Source organism: Perognathus longimembris, chromosome 7 (genome assembly GCF_023159225.1).
Source record: "Perognathus longimembris pacificus isolate PPM17 chromosome 7, ASM2315922v1, whole genome shotgun sequence".
Taxonomy (NCBI): Eukaryota; Metazoa; Chordata; class Mammalia; order Rodentia; family Heteromyidae; genus Perognathus; species Perognathus longimembris.
Window position 1 is genome coordinate 36,863,151 of NC_063167.1, and position 18,784 is coordinate 36,881,934.

Here is an 18,784-nt window from a genome sequence, read left to right on the forward strand (position 1 = left end):
CAGGGCTGGAGTCCAGCTCCAGCTCCATTAGGATTGGGATGTTTTTTTCTGCATCCCTACCCTCCCAGCAGGACAATCTGACACTGTACTGAGGGTAGGATGGGACAGAAACCGGATGCCTGCAGGTGTGTTTGTGGAGGGGGTGGGCTCCATTAGTATGTATTCAGGTGGGAATGTTCTGGGTTCCAGGTATACAGCACTCTTCACTCTAGGTTTCACTTGACTTGGAGGCACTGGGAGGCAGGCAGGCGCTACACATCGAGCCGGACAACTGGGCTGCTCAGCCTGGGTGTGTGCTTGTTCCTCGAAGGTCCTGGCTTTGGGTGTCGGCGCCACGCGGTGCAAATCTCTCCTCCTGCCCCATGGACACCGAAGGCTCTGGGAGGCTGTGGTGGCTGCTGCTGCTGCTGTTTCTGCTGAGCCCTGCGAGGTCCGTAGCTCAAGAGCAGTTCAGTGGGTCCGGAGACCAAGAGGAGCTGGACCCAGACATTGAGGGGACGGACCTCTCCTTGCCATTGGTGATCCAGCACCGGCCCACAGGCATCCTATACCGGAGCTTCCAGGTGCGGGTGTGGGGGGGGGGGAGGAGGCGTAGATGTCATTTCTCCTCTGGTCTTGGTTTCCCCAGTGTAAAGCGAAGATCCCCGAGAGTCTTTGGCTCATTTGGCCACCGGATTGGCGCAGTCCGGGGACCTTAGGCACGGGGGCAGGGGTATGGGACTACTAGAGCTGCCATGACTGGCCCGCAGGGCGCTGCGCATGAAGGCCGAGGGTCCCGGGAGTGGCTGGTGTGTGCGTGTGTGTGTGTGTGTGTGTATGTGTGTAGGACACACTGTACCCTCCCACCGCCTGCCTCAGGCCTGGTTGCGGCCCCCGCAACCAGGGGTGCACACCAGACTTCGCCCAGCGCATTACTCAGGGAGCAGCGGGCGTGGCACACTCTGGGCATGGTGCTGCTTCCTGCCTGGCGCGGGGAGAAGTCTGACAACAGGGCCCGGAAGGTGCTGGGGCCGGGGGGCGGGGTGTGTGTGTCTTGGAGAGAGAGTGGGTGGGAGAGCAGGATTGTAGGACCTGGAAGAGTGGGGCAAGCAAGTCCTTCATCCCCTGGCACCCTACCCTAGCTATGGCTGAGGTGAGGAAAAGCACAAACTAAAATGAATCCAGAGGCCTGCCCTGGTGAGGTTTAGGGGAACGGAGGTTGCGGGGGTTGGGGGGGCAGTCACAATCTGACCTAGCTGGTACCCAAAGTCTGGGAGATGTTGCCCTGTGCGCGCCTCCCGCCTCTCCCTTCCGCCCCCCCCCCCCCTTGCTGTGGAAGACTCTGGAATAGAATGGACTGCGTCTCCTTGGGAAGGGAGTCCGGGAGTGGGGGCTGGGGCTTTGTTGCCTGGACATAAGATCCAATAGGAGATTGGATCCCAGTGTCCTCTCACTAGTGGTGAGCGGCCCGCAGTCCCTCAACCTGAAGCCTACAGTAAAAGAGGTCTGAGGGTTCTTCCCCAGGGGAAAGGAAGGAGTTGGAAAGGGAAAGAGTTCAGCTGGTGGCAGCTTATGAGGCCACAGAGAGATGGCTTGTCAGAGGCAGGCAGCTGCTGTCTCCTCCTGGCCTTACCTGCCTTGTTCTGCCTCAGGGAATGGGAAAGGTCAGCAGACCCCAGGGCCATCTGCTGGTCATCACAACCTTTTACCTTAATCCTGGACTCTTTTTTTTTTTCACCTTCTCCAGGGATCTTGTGGTGATCTATGGTGAAGATAATAAACCATAAGCTGAGTGGTGCACATCTGTAGTCAAATCATGAGGAAGGCTAAGGCAGGAGGACTGTGAGTTTGAGGCCAGCCTGGGCTTCAAAGAGAGACTGTGTCTCAACAATATTAATTAAAATAAGTAAATGGATCATAAAGGGACATTTCTAGTCATCGCTGCCCTTCACTTGCCCTATACTCTGCTGTAGAAGACTGTCACATCCTAAGAGGTGAATGAGCAGAGGCTGGGCAGCCACCTGGACAAAGTACACCAGCACCAAGAGGACCAAGGGGATGGGCGCCATGTGTGGAAGTGTGTGATTTGCTTGTGGTTGATATCAGTGGGTCTTTTTGTGTGTTGAGGAGAGGTTTAAGCCCCACTAAGTTAGCTCCTATTTGTAGTCTCTCTATGTTCTAGGTCTCTTTGGCTCTAACTTCATCTGTGGACAGGGATGGGTCTTTCTTTCAATGCCCTCATGCTCCTTTTCCTCCCCTGTTTCCAGAGCTCCTGGAAGGTGCCCAATACATACCTGGTGGTGTTCATGGCATCTCAGAGACAGGAGATGGAGAGTATTGTCCATAGCCTGCAGACCTTGGCAATCAGACGGGGCTTCATGTTTGAAGTGCTGCATGTCTTCAAAGACAGCTTTCCTGGAATCCTGATGAAGTCTGACAACGTGGGGATGCTGGACATGGTGAGCCCCAGCCCAGGCTTGTACTTCCCCAGGCTGGGGAGAGGCCTGTGTGTACCTCCTGGAGGACAGTCAGGGAACAGCAGACATTGAGTACTGGTGAGTCTCCAGCTCAGTGATTCCAGCCTCCTCAGGCAGCTTCTTCCTTAGCCTGGCCAACTGCCCTATGTTATATCATGCATTCAACCTCATTTGAAGCAAGAGGGATCCCAGTGCAGAGGGACACACAGCCTGACTAGGTGCAGCTGGGATCCCAGCTACTGGCCAGCCTGGTCAGTGACCTTGTGCTGGCATTTCAGCCTGGGCCCACAGCTAAAGTGAGAGTAGGATCAGGGACTGCTGAGGATGGTGCACTAGTGGGTTATGCTGTAGGACAGGGAGGGGGCTGAGCACACACATTCTGCCCCTAAATTTCTGCTGGTTCACCCTGTCCCTATTGGCTAAGCACCCAGAAGCCACCACCAGGGGGCCTGGCATTGTGGTCTGAAGACAGAAGGATCGGGGAAGAGAGTGGACACACAGGGCGGCCAGTGCTGAGTTACTGATTTGGGCATGGAGCCCAGGTCACAAGGACTCCCCTCACTGTCCAGCCTGACTAGAACTGGCACTTTCTGACTCCTAGATGAGATGTGGAAGCCATAATCCCTCCTGTCACTTAAGTGGGGCCCAGCTACCAGCTGTGGAAGCACTGGTCCCAGCTTCCCCCACACTCATAAGCCTAGGAGAGGAGTGAGGACCTTGGCTTTGTCGTCTAGTCCATGGAAGGGGACTGTGGGATACAATGGGCCGGATTGGGGGCACTAATGTGACCAGGTGGGTCAAGTGCTGGGTGCTGCTGGCTTAGTAATTCATGAGATTGAGATCCTGTGTGCGTCTGCAGATCCTGAGGCTGAGGGAGGTGAAGTTCATCGAGGAGGATTCCTTCGCCTTTGCACAGAGCCACCTGTGGAGCCCACATCACATTTCTTCTCTGTGGAACCACTTTGTGAGCGTCATGTGGAATACACGGCGGGTTTCTTCTGAGTTGGACCAATTGAAGAGCTTCAACCACAGCAGTAAGACCACAATTTCCATGGGCACCCTCACTCACCCATCTTCTCTCTGTCTACTCCTCTCCTGACTCAGGACAGCGTGCCCTCCTGTTGCTCTATGCATAATGCATGGACATTTGCCTAAGGTCCTCTCCTCTACCTTTTTTTCTTTCGGGGGTGGGGGAGCCTTGAACTCAGGTCCTGGGTGCTGTGCCTTATTCTTTTTCTACTGAAAGATGGTGCTCTACCACTTGGGTCACAGCTCTACTTCCAGCTTTTTGCTGGTTAATTAGAGATAAGAATCTCACAGACTTCCCTGCCCAGGCTTACTTTTGAACTGACACCCTCAGATCTCAGCTTCCTGAGTAGATAGGACTGCAGGCATGAGCCATTGGGAGGAGGAGTTGACTGAGGCCCTGCCCTCTGGGTTGCTCCCAGCCAATGACATTGTTCAAGGTGGAGCTTGGTCATTTGAGTTGATCACAGACTCATTAAGTGGCAGCATGCTATCCAGGAGTTTCCTCACTGTCTCTCATTGGCCAGCTATGTGGCTTTGGCCATCTCTCTATGTCTATGTCTCACTGGCCTGATCAGTAAAATAGTACCACTAGGAGCTAGCTTGGGAAGATGTTTGTAAGATTGAGTTCATCTACATTCCTTAAGACAGTGTCCACAATTGGTACACAGAGCATGACACCATTGGTACACATGAACCACATATAATATCACCTTCCTGCTTCTCTTTTTTCTCCTCTAATACAAATGTTACCATGGGAAGACAAGGACAACCCTGTGGAGGTGTATCTCATGGACACTGGGATCCGCCCTAGTCATCAGGAAATCAAGGACAGGGTCACCATCCCTAATTTCGAGAGAGTACCTAAGGAGTGTCTGAGCACCAGTATACCCAGGACAGAGGTGAGCTGCCCTTCCTCAATCCCATCCTGGAGGAAAGTGAGGACCCTGCCCTTCCCCAACCCCATCCTGAGGAAGGTGAGGACCACCAGACCTGGAGCACCATGACCCCTCCTAGCCGTCACTGTCTATCTCCAGTTTCCAGTTGTAGGGGAGGAAGGATGGGCATTGTCAGTCCACTCAGGGCCTGTTGGGAAATCATGGGGTAGGCAGCTTTCTCATCTGGTTCTTGTGTTGGTGGAGCAGGAGGACAATTGTGAAAGCCACGGCACTCACCTGGCAGCACTGGTCAGTGGCCAGAGTGTTGGCGTGGCCAAGAACATCAACATACACAGCCTGCATGTGCTCAACTGCCAAGGGAAGGGCACGGTCAGCAAGATCCTCATGGGTGAGTGGCAGCTCCCATTCTGGCCATGGAGGGGAGGGGCTGAAGGCCAGAGAGGAGCAATGTCTCCACACCTAGAGGGTAACCTCTGCCACAGAGTTCCAACTGTGCACCTGGCAGAACCCTCAAGGTAGCCAGTGCAGGTGAGAGACTGAAAGCTCAAGGGAGCAGAGACACAGCTCAAAGTTAGCTTCTGTTCCATGCTGCTTCTCCATTCCATCTTTCCTCTTGCTCTGTGGATACAGTGTCATTTGTTATCTGGGCTTAAATCTCCACAGACTCTGAGGAGACATAAAGGGAGCCAGCTTCCCTTCCAGGCATGGGAGGAGGCATGCTCATTGCTTCTTTGTCTTGCTCCCTGTCACTGGTCTAGGCAGACTTGGTGGGGGAAGTGGCAACCATGGTCCAGACTGTCCCAGGTTATTGCTTCCACTGCAGGGAGAGAAGTGGGGCCTGGGTCTGAGAGGTCTTGCTGAGAGCCAACACTATGGTGGACATGACAGGGAACAGGGAAGGAGCTCTGTATAGAGCTGCAGTGGCCAAATGCTGAGGCAAGGGCTCTGTATGCCACATTGGGGCTAACAGGTGACATCTGTTAAAACAGTGACAGCAGCCAGAGAGGGTGACTTTTCCAGGGTCACAGAGCCTGGGAAGAAGCTGGATTATGGTCATTAGGACTGACTGACTGACCTTTCCTAAGGGCCCAGGTCCCAGGTCATGCTGGACTGCATGTACCCCAGTATGGGTACATTGCTCCAAATCTTATTCACAGAGAATCCCAGCATTGTGTTCCTTTACAGGCAGGAATCAATAGCCCTTGGATCATCACAGTGACCCCTTGTGCCTGCCTCATCCCCCTGCTGATTGACCTTGGCCTTGACCTTTGACTCCCAAATGTCAGTGAGTTAGGAGGAAGCTTTCATTCTGGGCATGGCATCATCTGGCCAGAGCAGGGCTCAGCACAGAGGAACTGGTGCTTTCACTGTCTACAGATGATTGAAATGAGGTGTGATATGAGCCCAGCACTTTGCACACATCGGGTGCCTAATAACTGCCGCTGTGACTGTGATTGTGACCCCTCACCTCCATGTCCACTCCCTTCTCCCTCCTTAGCAGCTGTCCCCTAGGCATCTGGGTGGCTGTAGGATTCCAATTCCTGCCTGTGCCACAGTGGCCAATATCCAGAAAGGGACCAGCAGTTGGTCCAGTGACAACCCTGTGACAGCAGGAACTGAGCATGTGGGCTGTCAGCAGCAAGATCCTGAACTACATGGGGTTGACAGCTGGCAGCAGACAGCCAGGGCAGGCTCAGGTTCCTGTGGGTCCAGAGCTCCGTGGGGCACTGGAGCCAGCCTGGATTGTGGTGGGCAAGTGGGAAGTCGACCCTTCATTCTTGGAATACCAGGCTCCCACCTCAACACCTGTTTCTTGGAGAAGTGTAAGGGCAGGTTGTTGTGAGGATCTTGTAAATGAGAATATTAATACATCTCAAGAGGCAAGTAGAGAAATCCTGGGGGCTGCCTGGTTTGCATCTGCAGTCATGACCAATTGCTTCCAAATGCACACATGTGACGCATACACACTGCCCATGTGTAGTGTGTGTGTGTGTGTGTGTGTGTGTGCACGTGTGCCTGTGTGTTTATGTAACAGCCTGAAATCTACAGGGCAAGCCAGGTAGGCTAGAAATGCCTGCAGCATCTCACTCTGCAATCTTGAGTAAGAAGGTTGTGTGGAGGCAGAATTCCTTCTTTCTTTGATCCATAGTGTTATTGAGCAAAGCCCACTAACTTAAGAGAAGTCATTAAAAAAAATCAGGAAATGATGTAAATGTTAGCCATGTAATATATGAATACACACACACACACACACACACACACACACACACACATATCAGCACTCACATACTCACATGCATTTGACCCAACATTGGCTTGTTGAGTTGACAACAGAGAACCATCACTGCTGTTCAGGAAGGAAGGGGCTGGAGGAGGGCAGTGTGTCCACTCCAGGCAGTCATCTTGGCTTTGTTCTCTCAGGCTTGGAGTTTATTTGGAAAAAGCTGGTCTCCAAGCCCTCCAAGCGGATGGTAGTGCTGCTGCCCCTGGTGAGTGGCTACAGTAGGAGCATCAATAGAGCCTGCAAGCGCCTGGCAAGGGCTGGGGCAGTGCTGGTGGCCGCAGCGGGCAATTTTCAGAGCAATGCCTGTGCCTACTCCCCAGCGTCATCTCCTGAGGTAGGTGCCAACAGGGTTTTGGGCATATGACCTTCCTTGCAGGTTATCAAAGGCCCAGAAACCCCACTCTCAATAAGAAAAGGGTTGGGACCAGTCCTGGCTGGCCTTCAAAACCCCTCCCCCAAACTACGTCCCTCCTTTGACAGAGTGTCAATCTGTGCTATCCCTCCCCTTCAGAATGACATTTGGATAGCCACTGCTTTGTGTGTTTTGTCTGGGTCTGGCCATACCAAGGGGAGGACAGGTGTCCCATTTCCAGGACTTCTGGGCCCTGGAAGGTGGGAAGGTGCAAAGGCAAATTGGTGTTGCTCCTCCCACACCCAGCCTTCAGGCTTCTGCCCAACATGGGGTCCCAGAGACACTGAATTTAAAACCATCTGTTCCCAGCCAAGCTCATTATGGGTAGCCTAACCGCACTCTGGCTTCTTGATAATCACATTGTGTATTTACTCTTGGTCTCCCCATTAAGTAAAATCTCCATGGGCTGTGGGGAGTAGTATCTGCATCCTGTAGGAGCCTGGGACAGTCTTGGGTATTAGCTGTCCCCATGGACAGATTTTCCTCAGGAGGAGACATTTGCATGGGGCTCAAACAGGTACATAGGAGTTGATCAGTCCACCCTTTCCCTCAACTCTTTGTCTGCCACATTCAAGGTCATCACTGTTGGAGCTGTCAATTTCCAGAACCAGCCTTTCACCCAGGGATGGCAGGGGACCAACTATGGCTCCTGTGTGGACATCTTTGCTCCTGGGAAAAGCATTGTCAGTGCTGCCAATGACTGTGACATTTGTTATGCAATGAAGAGCGGAACCGCACAGGCGGCTGCCCATGTGGCTGGTGAGTCACCAAGTACTGTCTGGGCCACCAGGATTCTATCAGCCTCTTTGGCCAGATCCTCTATATGCCAGGCTTTATGCAGGACCAAATGAGCAGACCTGATGGTGATGGTGCCATTTTGCATCATTGGGGCCTGGGGGATAAATAGGTGTTCACCTGGTGAACACAATGGCAAATACCAAGGCCTGGATGTAGGAGAACAAGATGTCTTCCTCTTCAGCTTTCACAAGGCAAGGGATTGCAGGTGACTTCATTTTGGGAAGAGTCCAGGATGTGTGTATGTGTGCGTATTTGTGTGTGTGCTAAGAGGAGTTCCCAGGTAGGAATGAGGGCCAGGCCATCATCTTGTCTGACCTCTCCACCCCCCATCAGGCATCGCAGCCTTGATGCTCACTGCCCAGCCAAATCTCACTGTGGCTGAGGTGAGACAGAGGCTGATCCACTACTCTGTCAGCAACGCTATCAATGACACCTGGTTCCCTGAGGAAGAGCGAGTCATGACCCCCAACCTGGTGGCCGCACTGCCCAACACCACCCAGGAAACAGGTGAGTGGGGCAGGTGGATAGGCAGAGGCCAGCCAGGGGTGTTAGAGGCCTCTGTGGTGGTGACAATCACCAACCTGGACTACAGAAGGGCTGTGCTCCTTAGCACTCAAGGCTTGGTTTGTTAAGAGGTGGTTTTTTTAAAAAAAAATTTTACTTTATTGTTATTATAGAGGGGATGTTCAGAGGGATTACAATGACATAAGTCAGGTTATGAGTGCATTTTCTTTTGGCACAGCATCATCTGTTCCCTTTTTATTTCCCAGTCCCTCCACTCTCCACCCACTGGTTGTACAGTTTACTTTCATCAATGTCCAATGAGTTCCACTGCTGCACTTTTTCACTAGTTTTCTCTCAAGTTCTGTGCCTTCCCTTCACACTCTCAATGACATACACATAAATGCACCATAAATAAGGGGAAGAAGACAGATTCATCAAAAACTAAGAAAGAAAGGAAAAAGAATATTTGTTTCCATATCCTGGGAATTCATCTTAGTACATACACTATATATAAGTATGAAGAGGTGCTTAGGCATTGTACCATCGTAATTCTCTCCTAAGAGCATCCTCTTTTGTTCTCACTGTATGTGAGTATCTAGAATCCTGTGCAATTTTTCATAAACCAGTGAATTTTACATGCAACTTCTACCTATCAGAGAGAACACACAAGTGTTAAGTAAAAGTTTCATGTGATATTTAAGCTCCTCTCCCTCACCTTGGACTGAAGCTTTCCTGGAGTCCCCTGGGTGTCCTGCTCCCCCAGAACCTCCTAACTTGTTGCAGGTGGACAGCTGTTCTGCAGGACTGTGTGGTCAGCACCCTGGAGCCTCAGGCTGACAGACAATGCTAAGGTTCACTGTGACCCAGAGGAGGAGCTGCTGGGCTGCTCCAGTTTCTCCCAGAGTGGGACGCGGCAGGGCGAGCGTATGGAGGTAAGGTGCACCGCTCTGGATGCCCAGTCCTCTGTTCTCTGGATTTCAGACTCTATCTAAACCTTAAAGGGCCGGGCAGAGCCAGGTGCTTGTGGGGGACTCAGGACACACAGCAACCACATGGGTAGTCCTGGCCCCTCCAGTCCCCAAATCTCTTCAGAACAAATTCCGATTTCTCTTTTTGACTCTCAGATCCTAGGGAATAGACAAGTTTGCCTGGCATTTGGAGATAGCCAGGTTTCTGCAGTGGCCAGATGCTGCCTACTCCCCCAAGCCAACTGTAGCATCCACACAGCTCCTCCAGTCTCCATGGGGCTGAAGACATACACTGACTGCCTGCATCCTGACCAAGTCCTCACAGGTAGGGGACTGGTCCTGCCAGGGTAAGGAGGATGCCCTAGCTCCTGTTGCATAGGAGACTTGCCCCATACATGTGGTCCCTATGAATATGAGCAGCAGATTTGGGAGCCTCAGGATCTATAGCCAAGCCAGATCTGCAACTTGCATGCTGTGTGCTATGGGGCAGGTGACTTCACCTCTCTCTGCCTCCCCTGCATCAGTGGTAGGAATGAGAGGGGCGACACACGGGCTCTGGCTTGGACACTGGGTCTTTATAAGTCGTGTGGGTGAGGAGCCGCAGTTCAGGCCTGTCGGAAGTGGGGCACAGCTCAGGTTGAATCCAACCTGCCACTCAGTAACTAGCTAGTTCCTTATCAGCCCTGTGCCTTGTATCCCCATCATGAATGCTCAGCTCTTAGCCTGGGACTGTATGGATTCTGGTGGCCACTGTCATCAACCATTACTCTGAAGTCCTTACTCTGGTCTGGGGGATCCTCTGTCACAAACCTGCCCAGGAAAGTGGTAGGAAGTCATGGGTGAGGGCCACACATAGGAGCTAGGGACTGTGGTTCTTGGGCTGGATCCGTGCCCAGATGGAGCTTGGTGCCAGGAAGGGTTGGAGGTGGGGGGTGTAGGAATTGTCTTGAACCACTAGCTCAGGAGCTTATTTGTGGCCAGCTAAGTACTGGAGAGTCTGGAAATCCTGGAATAGTCAGGGTTAGGTGGGGTTCAAACCTGGCTGTGTTAGCAGCAGTCAGGTGAGCCCAGTGGCTGGAGCCTTGTCTATCACAAGAGCTCCATGTAGCTGCTGGCCTGGCAGGAAGCCTAGCTTTTGGCAAACCTGGCAGAGCCACAGGCACTCACTGTGTAGCCCAAGCCACGATTCCCCTAACAGCTAAAAGTTTCTGTGTGCCTTTCTATAGTCACACAGCTAGGACAAGAGCTCTGGTCCTGATTACCATACCCTCGTGTGGGCAGAGCCCAGGTCCTGCATGGGCAGTACTGGGACTTCCAGGCATGTTCCTGCTTCAGCTAAGCAGCATCTCTGTTAGTGGGTGCTATTGCTCTGGCTGTCTTACACTCTGGCTGTGTTACAAATAGAGAAAGTGTGGCTTGATGAAGTCTAGCAAACTATATCTGATTTTATAGCCAGGTGTACCTGACTCCCAAGTCCACAGACCCAGGCTCATTCTGAGCTTCTCTTGGTGGTGGATATAGAAGGGACCTGAGGTGGAAGGGGGAATTGGGGTTAGGACTGGCTGAATATCTCAGGCCTGGAGACGCTGCCCCAGGGTTTCTTCTTTGGTGGAGAGGAGATCATATGGTCCCAAGTATCTATGGCTCAGAGTGGCTGAGCTGCTCTCCTGAGGTCCTACAAGTCAGGTCAGCTGCAGAGCTAAGCCCGAAGTCCTGCTTCTCAAGCCAATGTCTCTTCTCAACAATGCTCCAGAGTTTCTCTAGCTTTAGACTCTAAAAATAAAGGGGTGTGATTATGGACCAAAAGAAGAGGGTCCTCTGTATTGTAGTATCTGAGCTGGCCCTCCTCTGCCACAGGCTGCAGCTCGCACTGGGAGGTAGAGAATCTTGGTGACTACCCGCATACTTCAAAGCAGAAAAGTCATCAGCCCAGACAGTGCGTGGGACACAAGGAGGCCAGTGTCCATGCTTCCTGCTGCCATGCTCCAAGCTTGCAGTGCAAAACAAAGCAGTACAGGCCATCGAGTCCCTTGGAGAAGGTGATGGGTTGGAGTTGTGGGAGATGGGGTGGAGATGGCTGAGAACTGCATCTACTTGGGGTGGTCAGTATACAGGGGAGGAGGACCTGATCACCTACCTGTGCTGCCTTATACAGTATGTTTGTGCATGCAAGTGTGTGTGTGTGTGTATGTGTGTGTGTATGTTGAGGTTGATTTTGTTTCTGTCCAGATTAGTAAGGTTTGCTGTCCAGGTTCCATGTACCACTTTGAGGATAGCATACATATGCAATGCTGAGGCTGGACACAGTAATATAAGGGTATTCCATAACACCTGTTACTCTTAAAGAAGAAGTAGATCTCAGTTTCAGGCCCACCTGGGCAAAAGTAAAGAAATCCCATCTAACCAAATAAGGTGGGCATAGTACATTTGTAATATCAGCTCTGTGTGGGGGAGGAGGGGCACAGGTAGGAAGATTACATGCAGTCTGGGCCCACATAAGCATAACAAAGTAAGATCCTATCTGAAAAATAACTAAAGCAAAAAGGGCCAGAGTAATGACTCAAGTAGTAGTTCCTGCTTAGCACTCATGAATTCAAGTCCCAGTATTCCTTTAAAAAAAAAAAAAGGCAAGTCAGGAGCCTGTGGCTCATGCCTATATTCCTAGCTACTCAGGAGGCTGAGATCTGAGGACTGTGGCTCAAAGCCAGCCAGAGCAGAAAAGTCTGGGAAACTCTTACTTCTAATTAACTGCCAGAAGTGGAGCTGTGGATCAGGTCTGGAGTTCAAACCCTAGGACTGGCGTGCATGAATGCGTGCACACACATACACACACATATACACACACAGCAACACCTGTGCACTTAACAAACCTACTGGGAGTTAGCTCAGGGCTGGAACACCTGAGCAGCCATGGAAGGTTGGCACAAGAAAGAAGGTTCCTGAAGAGAGGACAATTATACCTGTAGTCCTGGTGGCTGAGAGCTAGCTTGTAGAGCCCAAGGCAGGAGGGGCTTGGGGCCTGACGATGGTGTCTCTGGTCTGGACTGGGGATGAGCGTGAACAAGGAGTGGAGGGCTGTTGCAAGGTCTTGTGGAGCTACTGGGGAGATGGAGTTGCCATTTTTGGGTGGGGAAGGCTGGGGGAGGTGTGGCGTCTAGGGAAGTGGGGGTAAGAGGGCTTTGGTTTGTTTAGATGTCTGTCTAGGCCCCAGTGCCCAGGTAGACTGGGGCTGACACACCATGAGGGAGTGGTGGGCAGTGTTGGACTCGGCCCCTTTGTGGTGTCAGGGGCAGATCTGAGCCATGTGTCCACACTTTGGTCCCCACTGAGGATTGCTGGGAGGGACAGTATAGTAGGTGGCTTAGGAACCTGACCATGCATGAGGGACCCGTGCTTACTTGTCCTCCCTGGACTCTGGCAGGTCACCGTGACCTGTGAAGCGGGCTGGACTCTGACCAGCTGCAGTGCCCATCCTGAGACCTCTGTCACCCTGGGAGCTTTCCCTGTGGACAACACGTGTGTGGTGAGACACCGGGGTCCTCACAAAAGAGGATGGACCAGTAAGGAGTTGGTAATAGTCACAGCCATCTGCTGCCAGATCCAGCCCTCAGGCCAGCTTGTGAAAACCAAGGAAAAGTTTCGCACCCGACCTCCTAGAAACACTGGGGCTTGAAAAATTTCACTGTCTTAGAATTTACTCTTAGCTTCTATAACTCCATTTTGATGACTCCATGATCGAGGGCTGCACCCCCACTCGTGAAACTAGTTCCTTGTAGTTTGACAAAAAAAAAATATATGTAGCCCATGTTCCTCTCTGTATGTAGGTAGCAACCATAGTAACGGATTGCAAAAATGATTATAGTAAAAGATTATAGAAATAACCATAGTGGTAGTTACAGAAATGTCATGGTGACTGTCAGGTTGGTCCACTTATGATTGAATACTGGATTGTTTTAGCCCACTCCTGCTTGTTTAGTTGATATTAAGGAAACATGGTAACAATTCTTAAAATAAAGTTAATATTAGGTCAGCCTGACGGCAAAATTCTGCTTCTGTAAATGGCTTGCTTAACCTGTTTGTGACTTGCTCTACCCCCTGCGTTGACCCCCTGCATCTGTGCTATGTGACCACCTGCTATAGAGTGCATAGCTTCTACCTTTAAGAACCCAGCCCTGCCATGGCTCATTGCTATTCTTTGCCATCCTGATGGTAGAGAGCAGACACTGTGCACAGCTAAATAAAGACTCCTAGCCCGACTGACTGAGTGGTGACTTTGCTGTCATGGGTGTGAGTCCTAGCTGGTCAGGATACTGCAAGCTGTGGAGCCGAAAGACCCCAAGCTGCCTGGTGGTTCTGACCAGGGAAGGACTAGGGTGAATACTCTTGGTCTAAGAACACTTGGTCTCACCAAGGAAAACCTGTCACAATTATCCCTTTGTGGTGTAACATTAAGCACAGTCCAAAGCAGGTTCATTGACTGCAGCCACTGGAAGTGGGGTGGTTGCTAGCAAAGCTGAAACTATGCTCATTGCAGCAAAAACTTAACAATGAATCAAAGCAAAGAGTGGAGATCGAACCTGAAGTAGCTTCCCACGAGGACAGATGGCAGGTGCAGGGGTGTAGTGCGTCATTGTTTCCTTAGGAAATAAGGACTAGAAGTAGCAATTTCTTTTTTTTTCCAAGCAAAAAGATGGATTTATTGGGAAAGTAAAAAGTATACTGACCAGCCAGGGTCACAGCCTAGACTCGGGAGCTGGAACTGCAACCGTAAAAAGCAGGCTGGCTGGCCAGGGCCGCAGCCCAGACTGGGGAGCTGGGACCATGCGCCCGGGCCATGCTCGGGGTTGGGTTATAAAGGCAAACACCACATAGAAGTAGCAATTTCATTCCTGAACTTGAACTCCTGTGTGCAGTTGTTGGAGACTATATCCCAACACATATCATCACCAACATTTTAATGCATATCGCACAATCTTTCTGCAAAAATGGGTGTGGAGAGAAGTGGAAGGGGTATATCAGAGCATGAGGTGTACTTCATGTACTTAAATCAGCTTTAGAACCCTACACTCAAAATCATAAGAACATTGGAACCATACAAATTCCGTCACTCATCTGTGTGCTGTGGAAGCGCAGTTCTCTTCAATGCTTGCCTTACATCTCCTCCTGGGGGTGGGGGTGGCTGACAACACTAGGTGCTTACACAATTAAACTAGAGCCCGCAAACAGAAGGAGATTTTTGCAGGGGACAGTGGAAGAAAGGACTGTTCAAAGTACACTGCGGGAAGCTGTCACCTCTGTCATGTGTCCCCACAGAAGCAAAACAACCAAAAAGGCACTTTGGGGCTGGTTGAGCCTCTTTGATTTGGCAACTCTAGCTGCCAGTGGCATTGTGGCACTTCCCAAGGTTCCCAAGTTCTGCACATGGTGAGTGGGAGACATGGTATAACATGTGACTATAGTCAAAAGAGAGCTGAAACTGAGCAATTGAACATACAAAAGGTAAACAACACAGGAAGGTTTGTTTCCACCCCCCCACCCCCACACACCAAAAGGTAACTTACCTTTCCCCCTTAAAGTATAAAAACAAAGGAATTTCTCTTGTGGCAGTAGAGAAAGCCACCACTTATCCCTCTCTTGTGTGCTCATGTGACAGGAGCTTGGCAGCAGCTCTGTTTCCTTAAGTCTCCACACAACTGTCAACCCACATGTGGGACTCGGGTCCCTTTGCTGCAGTTCCCCTGCCAACATCTCCCAACCTTCTAGGGGCTAAAAAAGCTTTCCTTCAGAGCCAATGGCCCTCCAGAGTCAACTTTCCCAGCTCTCCAGGCTCCTCTAGGGGCGTTGAGCATGAGATTCTCCTTTCTTGAGATGCCCGGCATCCAGTGTGGTCAGGTGCTAGGCACAGTCTTCTAAGGATCAACATCGTCAAGGTCATGTTTTAACTTGCCATTATGTGTGTTCTATATGTCTTCATCTAAGCCATTAAATCTATGTCTATTAAAAGGTAATAAAACACAATCCTTCTACTCTGACTGTTGATTATGTAAAAGCTTTCACTTAAATAGTTGAGTTTAGTCACAACCTCCACAAATAGGCTGCAATTAGAAGTGCAGTGAGCGGGCTGGGGATATAGCCTAGTGGCAAGAGTGCCTGCCTCGGATACACGAGGCCCTAGGTTCGATTCCCCAGCACCACATATACAGAAAACGGCCAGAAGTGGCGCTGTGGCTCAAGTGGCAGAGTGCTAGCCTTGAGCGGGAAGAAGCCAGGGACAGTGCTCAGGCCCTGAGTCCAAGGCCCAGGACTGGCCAAAAAAAAAAAAAAAAAAAAAAAGAAGTGCAGTGAGCAAGAGGACCAACCAGAGAGGTACTAACATTGTACTGCGCTTGCTGCACAGGCTCTGGCTAAAGTAGTAGAACAAAAGCCTTGAGTGAATGAACTAAGCCCAAGTAGGGGGAGCAAGGCACAGATAGAGAGAAACAGGCCTGAGATGCCATGGAAGCCAGCTGGACCTTCCCCTTCAGTGGGTGGATTAGGGAAAGAGAGTGGCTTTGCTGTGTGGGAAAGTGTGTCGCTAATGTCCAGAAACAGGAGTTGAGGGAATGCAGACCAGCGGTGAGGCTGCTTCTGTAGGTGGGAAACATGGTGTCAGGATTTGAACCCAAGTCTGCAGGAATGAGAAGACATCCAGTCCACTCCATGAGGCATGTGTATGGGGACTGGGCCAGCTCCAGCCTCAGGTGTGTGGGGCTCAGAGATGCTCTACTTGGCTAGGGGGAGCTGAGAGCACTAGCACATTCTGCTCATGACAGAGACTGGACAGGATGGGGTGGCAATGTAGTCGCTAGCACTGAGGCTAGGGCCACCCTTGTTTTTCTTTTCATCCAGGATTTCTAGCCTCTTCCCTGTCACTTCCTAGTCATGTACCCTTGAGCAGGGCAGCATTTCTCTGACCCGCATGTACCACAGGCTGCAGCATAATGACAGAAACCAGGACACTGAGGCCTGTACCAGCAGCTGGGTTGGTACAGTGTGGCTAAACGCCAGTTTCAGTCCCTGAGGCAATGTCTCTCCACAGGGCCTCCTGCTGTAAGAGGATAGTTAGAGGAGCTTACTACAGCCTGGCATGCCAGAAGCCTACAATAACTAAGGAACAATACCAGTGTGGCCCAGGTGCACAGGGAAAATGATGAAGTCTGCTTAGAGCCTTGGCATAGAGTTAGGGTCTGCTCAGGAATCTGAGACCCGTGCACTTCCCTGGAACTGGAATCCATTTTGCCTTCATGCCCTGTGGTTCCCTTTGAGACATCAAGTGAAGGGAACACAGAGAGTCCAACTTGGGGTCAGGCTACAGCTCTACCTTAATTCACTCACTGTGTGAGGCCTCAGCCTTGTCACCCATGAATGGGCACAGGAAGATCTCATGAGGGCTCTTGGCGAGATGTGTGGGATCTCATGAACAGGACACACAGGCCAGGGGAGGACACTGAGGTAAGCTAAGTAGATCCTTGTCAATCTAGCCATCTCTCTCTCTCTCTTGCTCTCTCTCCCCCCCTCTCCCTCCCTCCCTCCCCCTCCCCCCATGTCAGGCTATGGGAGGAAGCTGCCTATGACTAGAGCCTGCCCAACTTAGGCCACATCCAGATGAAGATCATGGGCTACAGCAAGGACCCCACCCATTGCTGCCCCCTGAGCTGAAGTTTGGAGACAGCGGTGGAGGAGAGGGTAGCCCTCCTGACACTCAGACCTGGATGGAGACTGCCATGCCTGTCCACAGGAGTTTGGATGAAAACGAATGAGAAATAAACCAAGATCAGGGCAGGTGAGTGTGCAAAGAGGGGAGAACTTTGAGGCTACCAAAAGTGGAGGCCACTTGGGAGTGAGAGGCAGGCAGTGGGGCACGTGGGACATGAAGACAGCAGCAAACAGAGGAACAGACCTCGGGTCAGATGAGCCTGGCTGAAAAACCAGCTCTTTGCCTGTGTCAACTTGGCAAATCTCTTAGTCTCTGGAGCCTTAGTTTCCCCAATGGGATAGTTATTCTAACTACCCAGGGATGCTGTAAGACTTGGGGCAATGCATTTTTGATGCCTGGCACAAAGTAGGCCCTTGCTTTCTCTGGATATTTGTCATGATTAGTGGAGGACAAAGAAGCAGAGGACGTGAGTCCACTGTTGTCAACCTTTCTAGTGACCACAGGCCAGGCTGTCCCTCTGCACGCCTGTACCACATGCTTATGAGTGAGCTCCTGATTCATTCCACTGTTAGAGCTTGGCACATACTCCATTCTAGGCCTGCCCAGCCTCCAAGCTGTGGAAGTCTAGTCGAGCTAGGCAAGCAGAGGAGATAACAGTGGGACCCTTGGGGTGGCAAAGGCTGTGAGGGACCAGAGGAGAACTGGGAATGGTTGGAGATATGGATGACTGGAGGTATGGTCTGCACAGTAATCCAACAGCCCTGTTTCTTGAGCACGTACCACATGCCAAGCATTGTGCAATGTGTTTTGCACATTGTTATCAACTATGAGACTCAGAAAGAGGCTCAGCAGTGTCTACTCTAATTTCTCCTCACCTGGAAGGTGAGGAATCTGAGGCTCAGAGAGGTGAACTTCCTCTCCTCAGGCCTTGCAGCTAGTGGCTGTGATCAGGACCCTGATAATCTGATTCAGCTAACTCTTGACCTCTGTTTGTGCCTCTGCAGTCCCCGGGGCCTCTCCCTCATCCCTTGCACCCATGGCTTCCTTCCAAGATAACCTGGAGATAAACTCCAGTGACAGCAGCAGCCATAACTCATCTCCAGCTGACAGGGAGGAGCACCGCTTTTGGCTACAGGAGTCCCAGGCCCATATGGGCTGACTGGACCCCTTCCACCACTTTGCTCTAGTGGATGACACTGCCACATAGGATGACATGGCCCTGGAGAAGTTGGCTCAGGTTATAGCCTGGCCCCAAAGCTGGCAATCATCCCTGAGGACAAAGGAGAAGAAGAATGATTGTGTAGACACAGGCCCTGAATGGCACAAGGAGGAAGAGGAAGACTTATGCCATGGGCTTCCTGACAGCCCCTAGTTCCCCATCTGGACAAGGAACTGGACTTTGATACCTGGGGCTGAGGTGACTCTGCTCCCCCATTTCCAGCTTGGCAACTCTGCTAATGCTAAATGATCTCACAGGGCCTCACTTCCTAATTAGTTTTAGTTCTGGGTAGGTGCTATAATCCATCCCACTCAGAGCTGACTGCATTTCCTGCTGGTCCTGTCACTTCTGGGGCTTCCATGATCCCATAGTGGGGTGCATGCCTGACCTCTGTTGACTCTCAACCTCACCCCTAGAAGGTCTCCCCCTCCCCCAAATCCACACTCACTCATTCTGCACTGTTCTATCCTTATTCTGCTGCACATGCCTTGGCCTAGCTTTCCTTCTCTATCATGGTGCTTT

At 51.3% G+C, this 18,784-nt stretch overlaps 1 protein-coding gene across 1 annotated transcript; it reads left to right on the forward strand.

The window, feature by feature from the left end:
• Positions 1-362: 362 nt before the first annotated feature.
• On the forward strand, positions 363-18,202 carry LOC125355686 (proprotein convertase subtilisin/kexin type 9-like). Its single transcript, XM_048352124.1, has 14 exons — positions 363-563; positions 629-712; positions 2,247-2,438; positions 3,316-3,490; positions 4,245-4,384; positions 4,631-4,769; positions 6,803-6,999; positions 7,653-7,836; positions 8,209-8,382; positions 9,163-9,311; positions 9,504-9,672; positions 11,205-11,386; positions 12,769-12,907; positions 18,048-18,202. The coding sequence occupies exons 1-14, from the start codon at positions 363-365 to the stop codon at positions 18,200-18,202; spliced, it is 2,280 nt and encodes a 759-aa protein (XP_048208081.1).
• Positions 18,203-18,784: the final 582 nt, after the last annotated feature.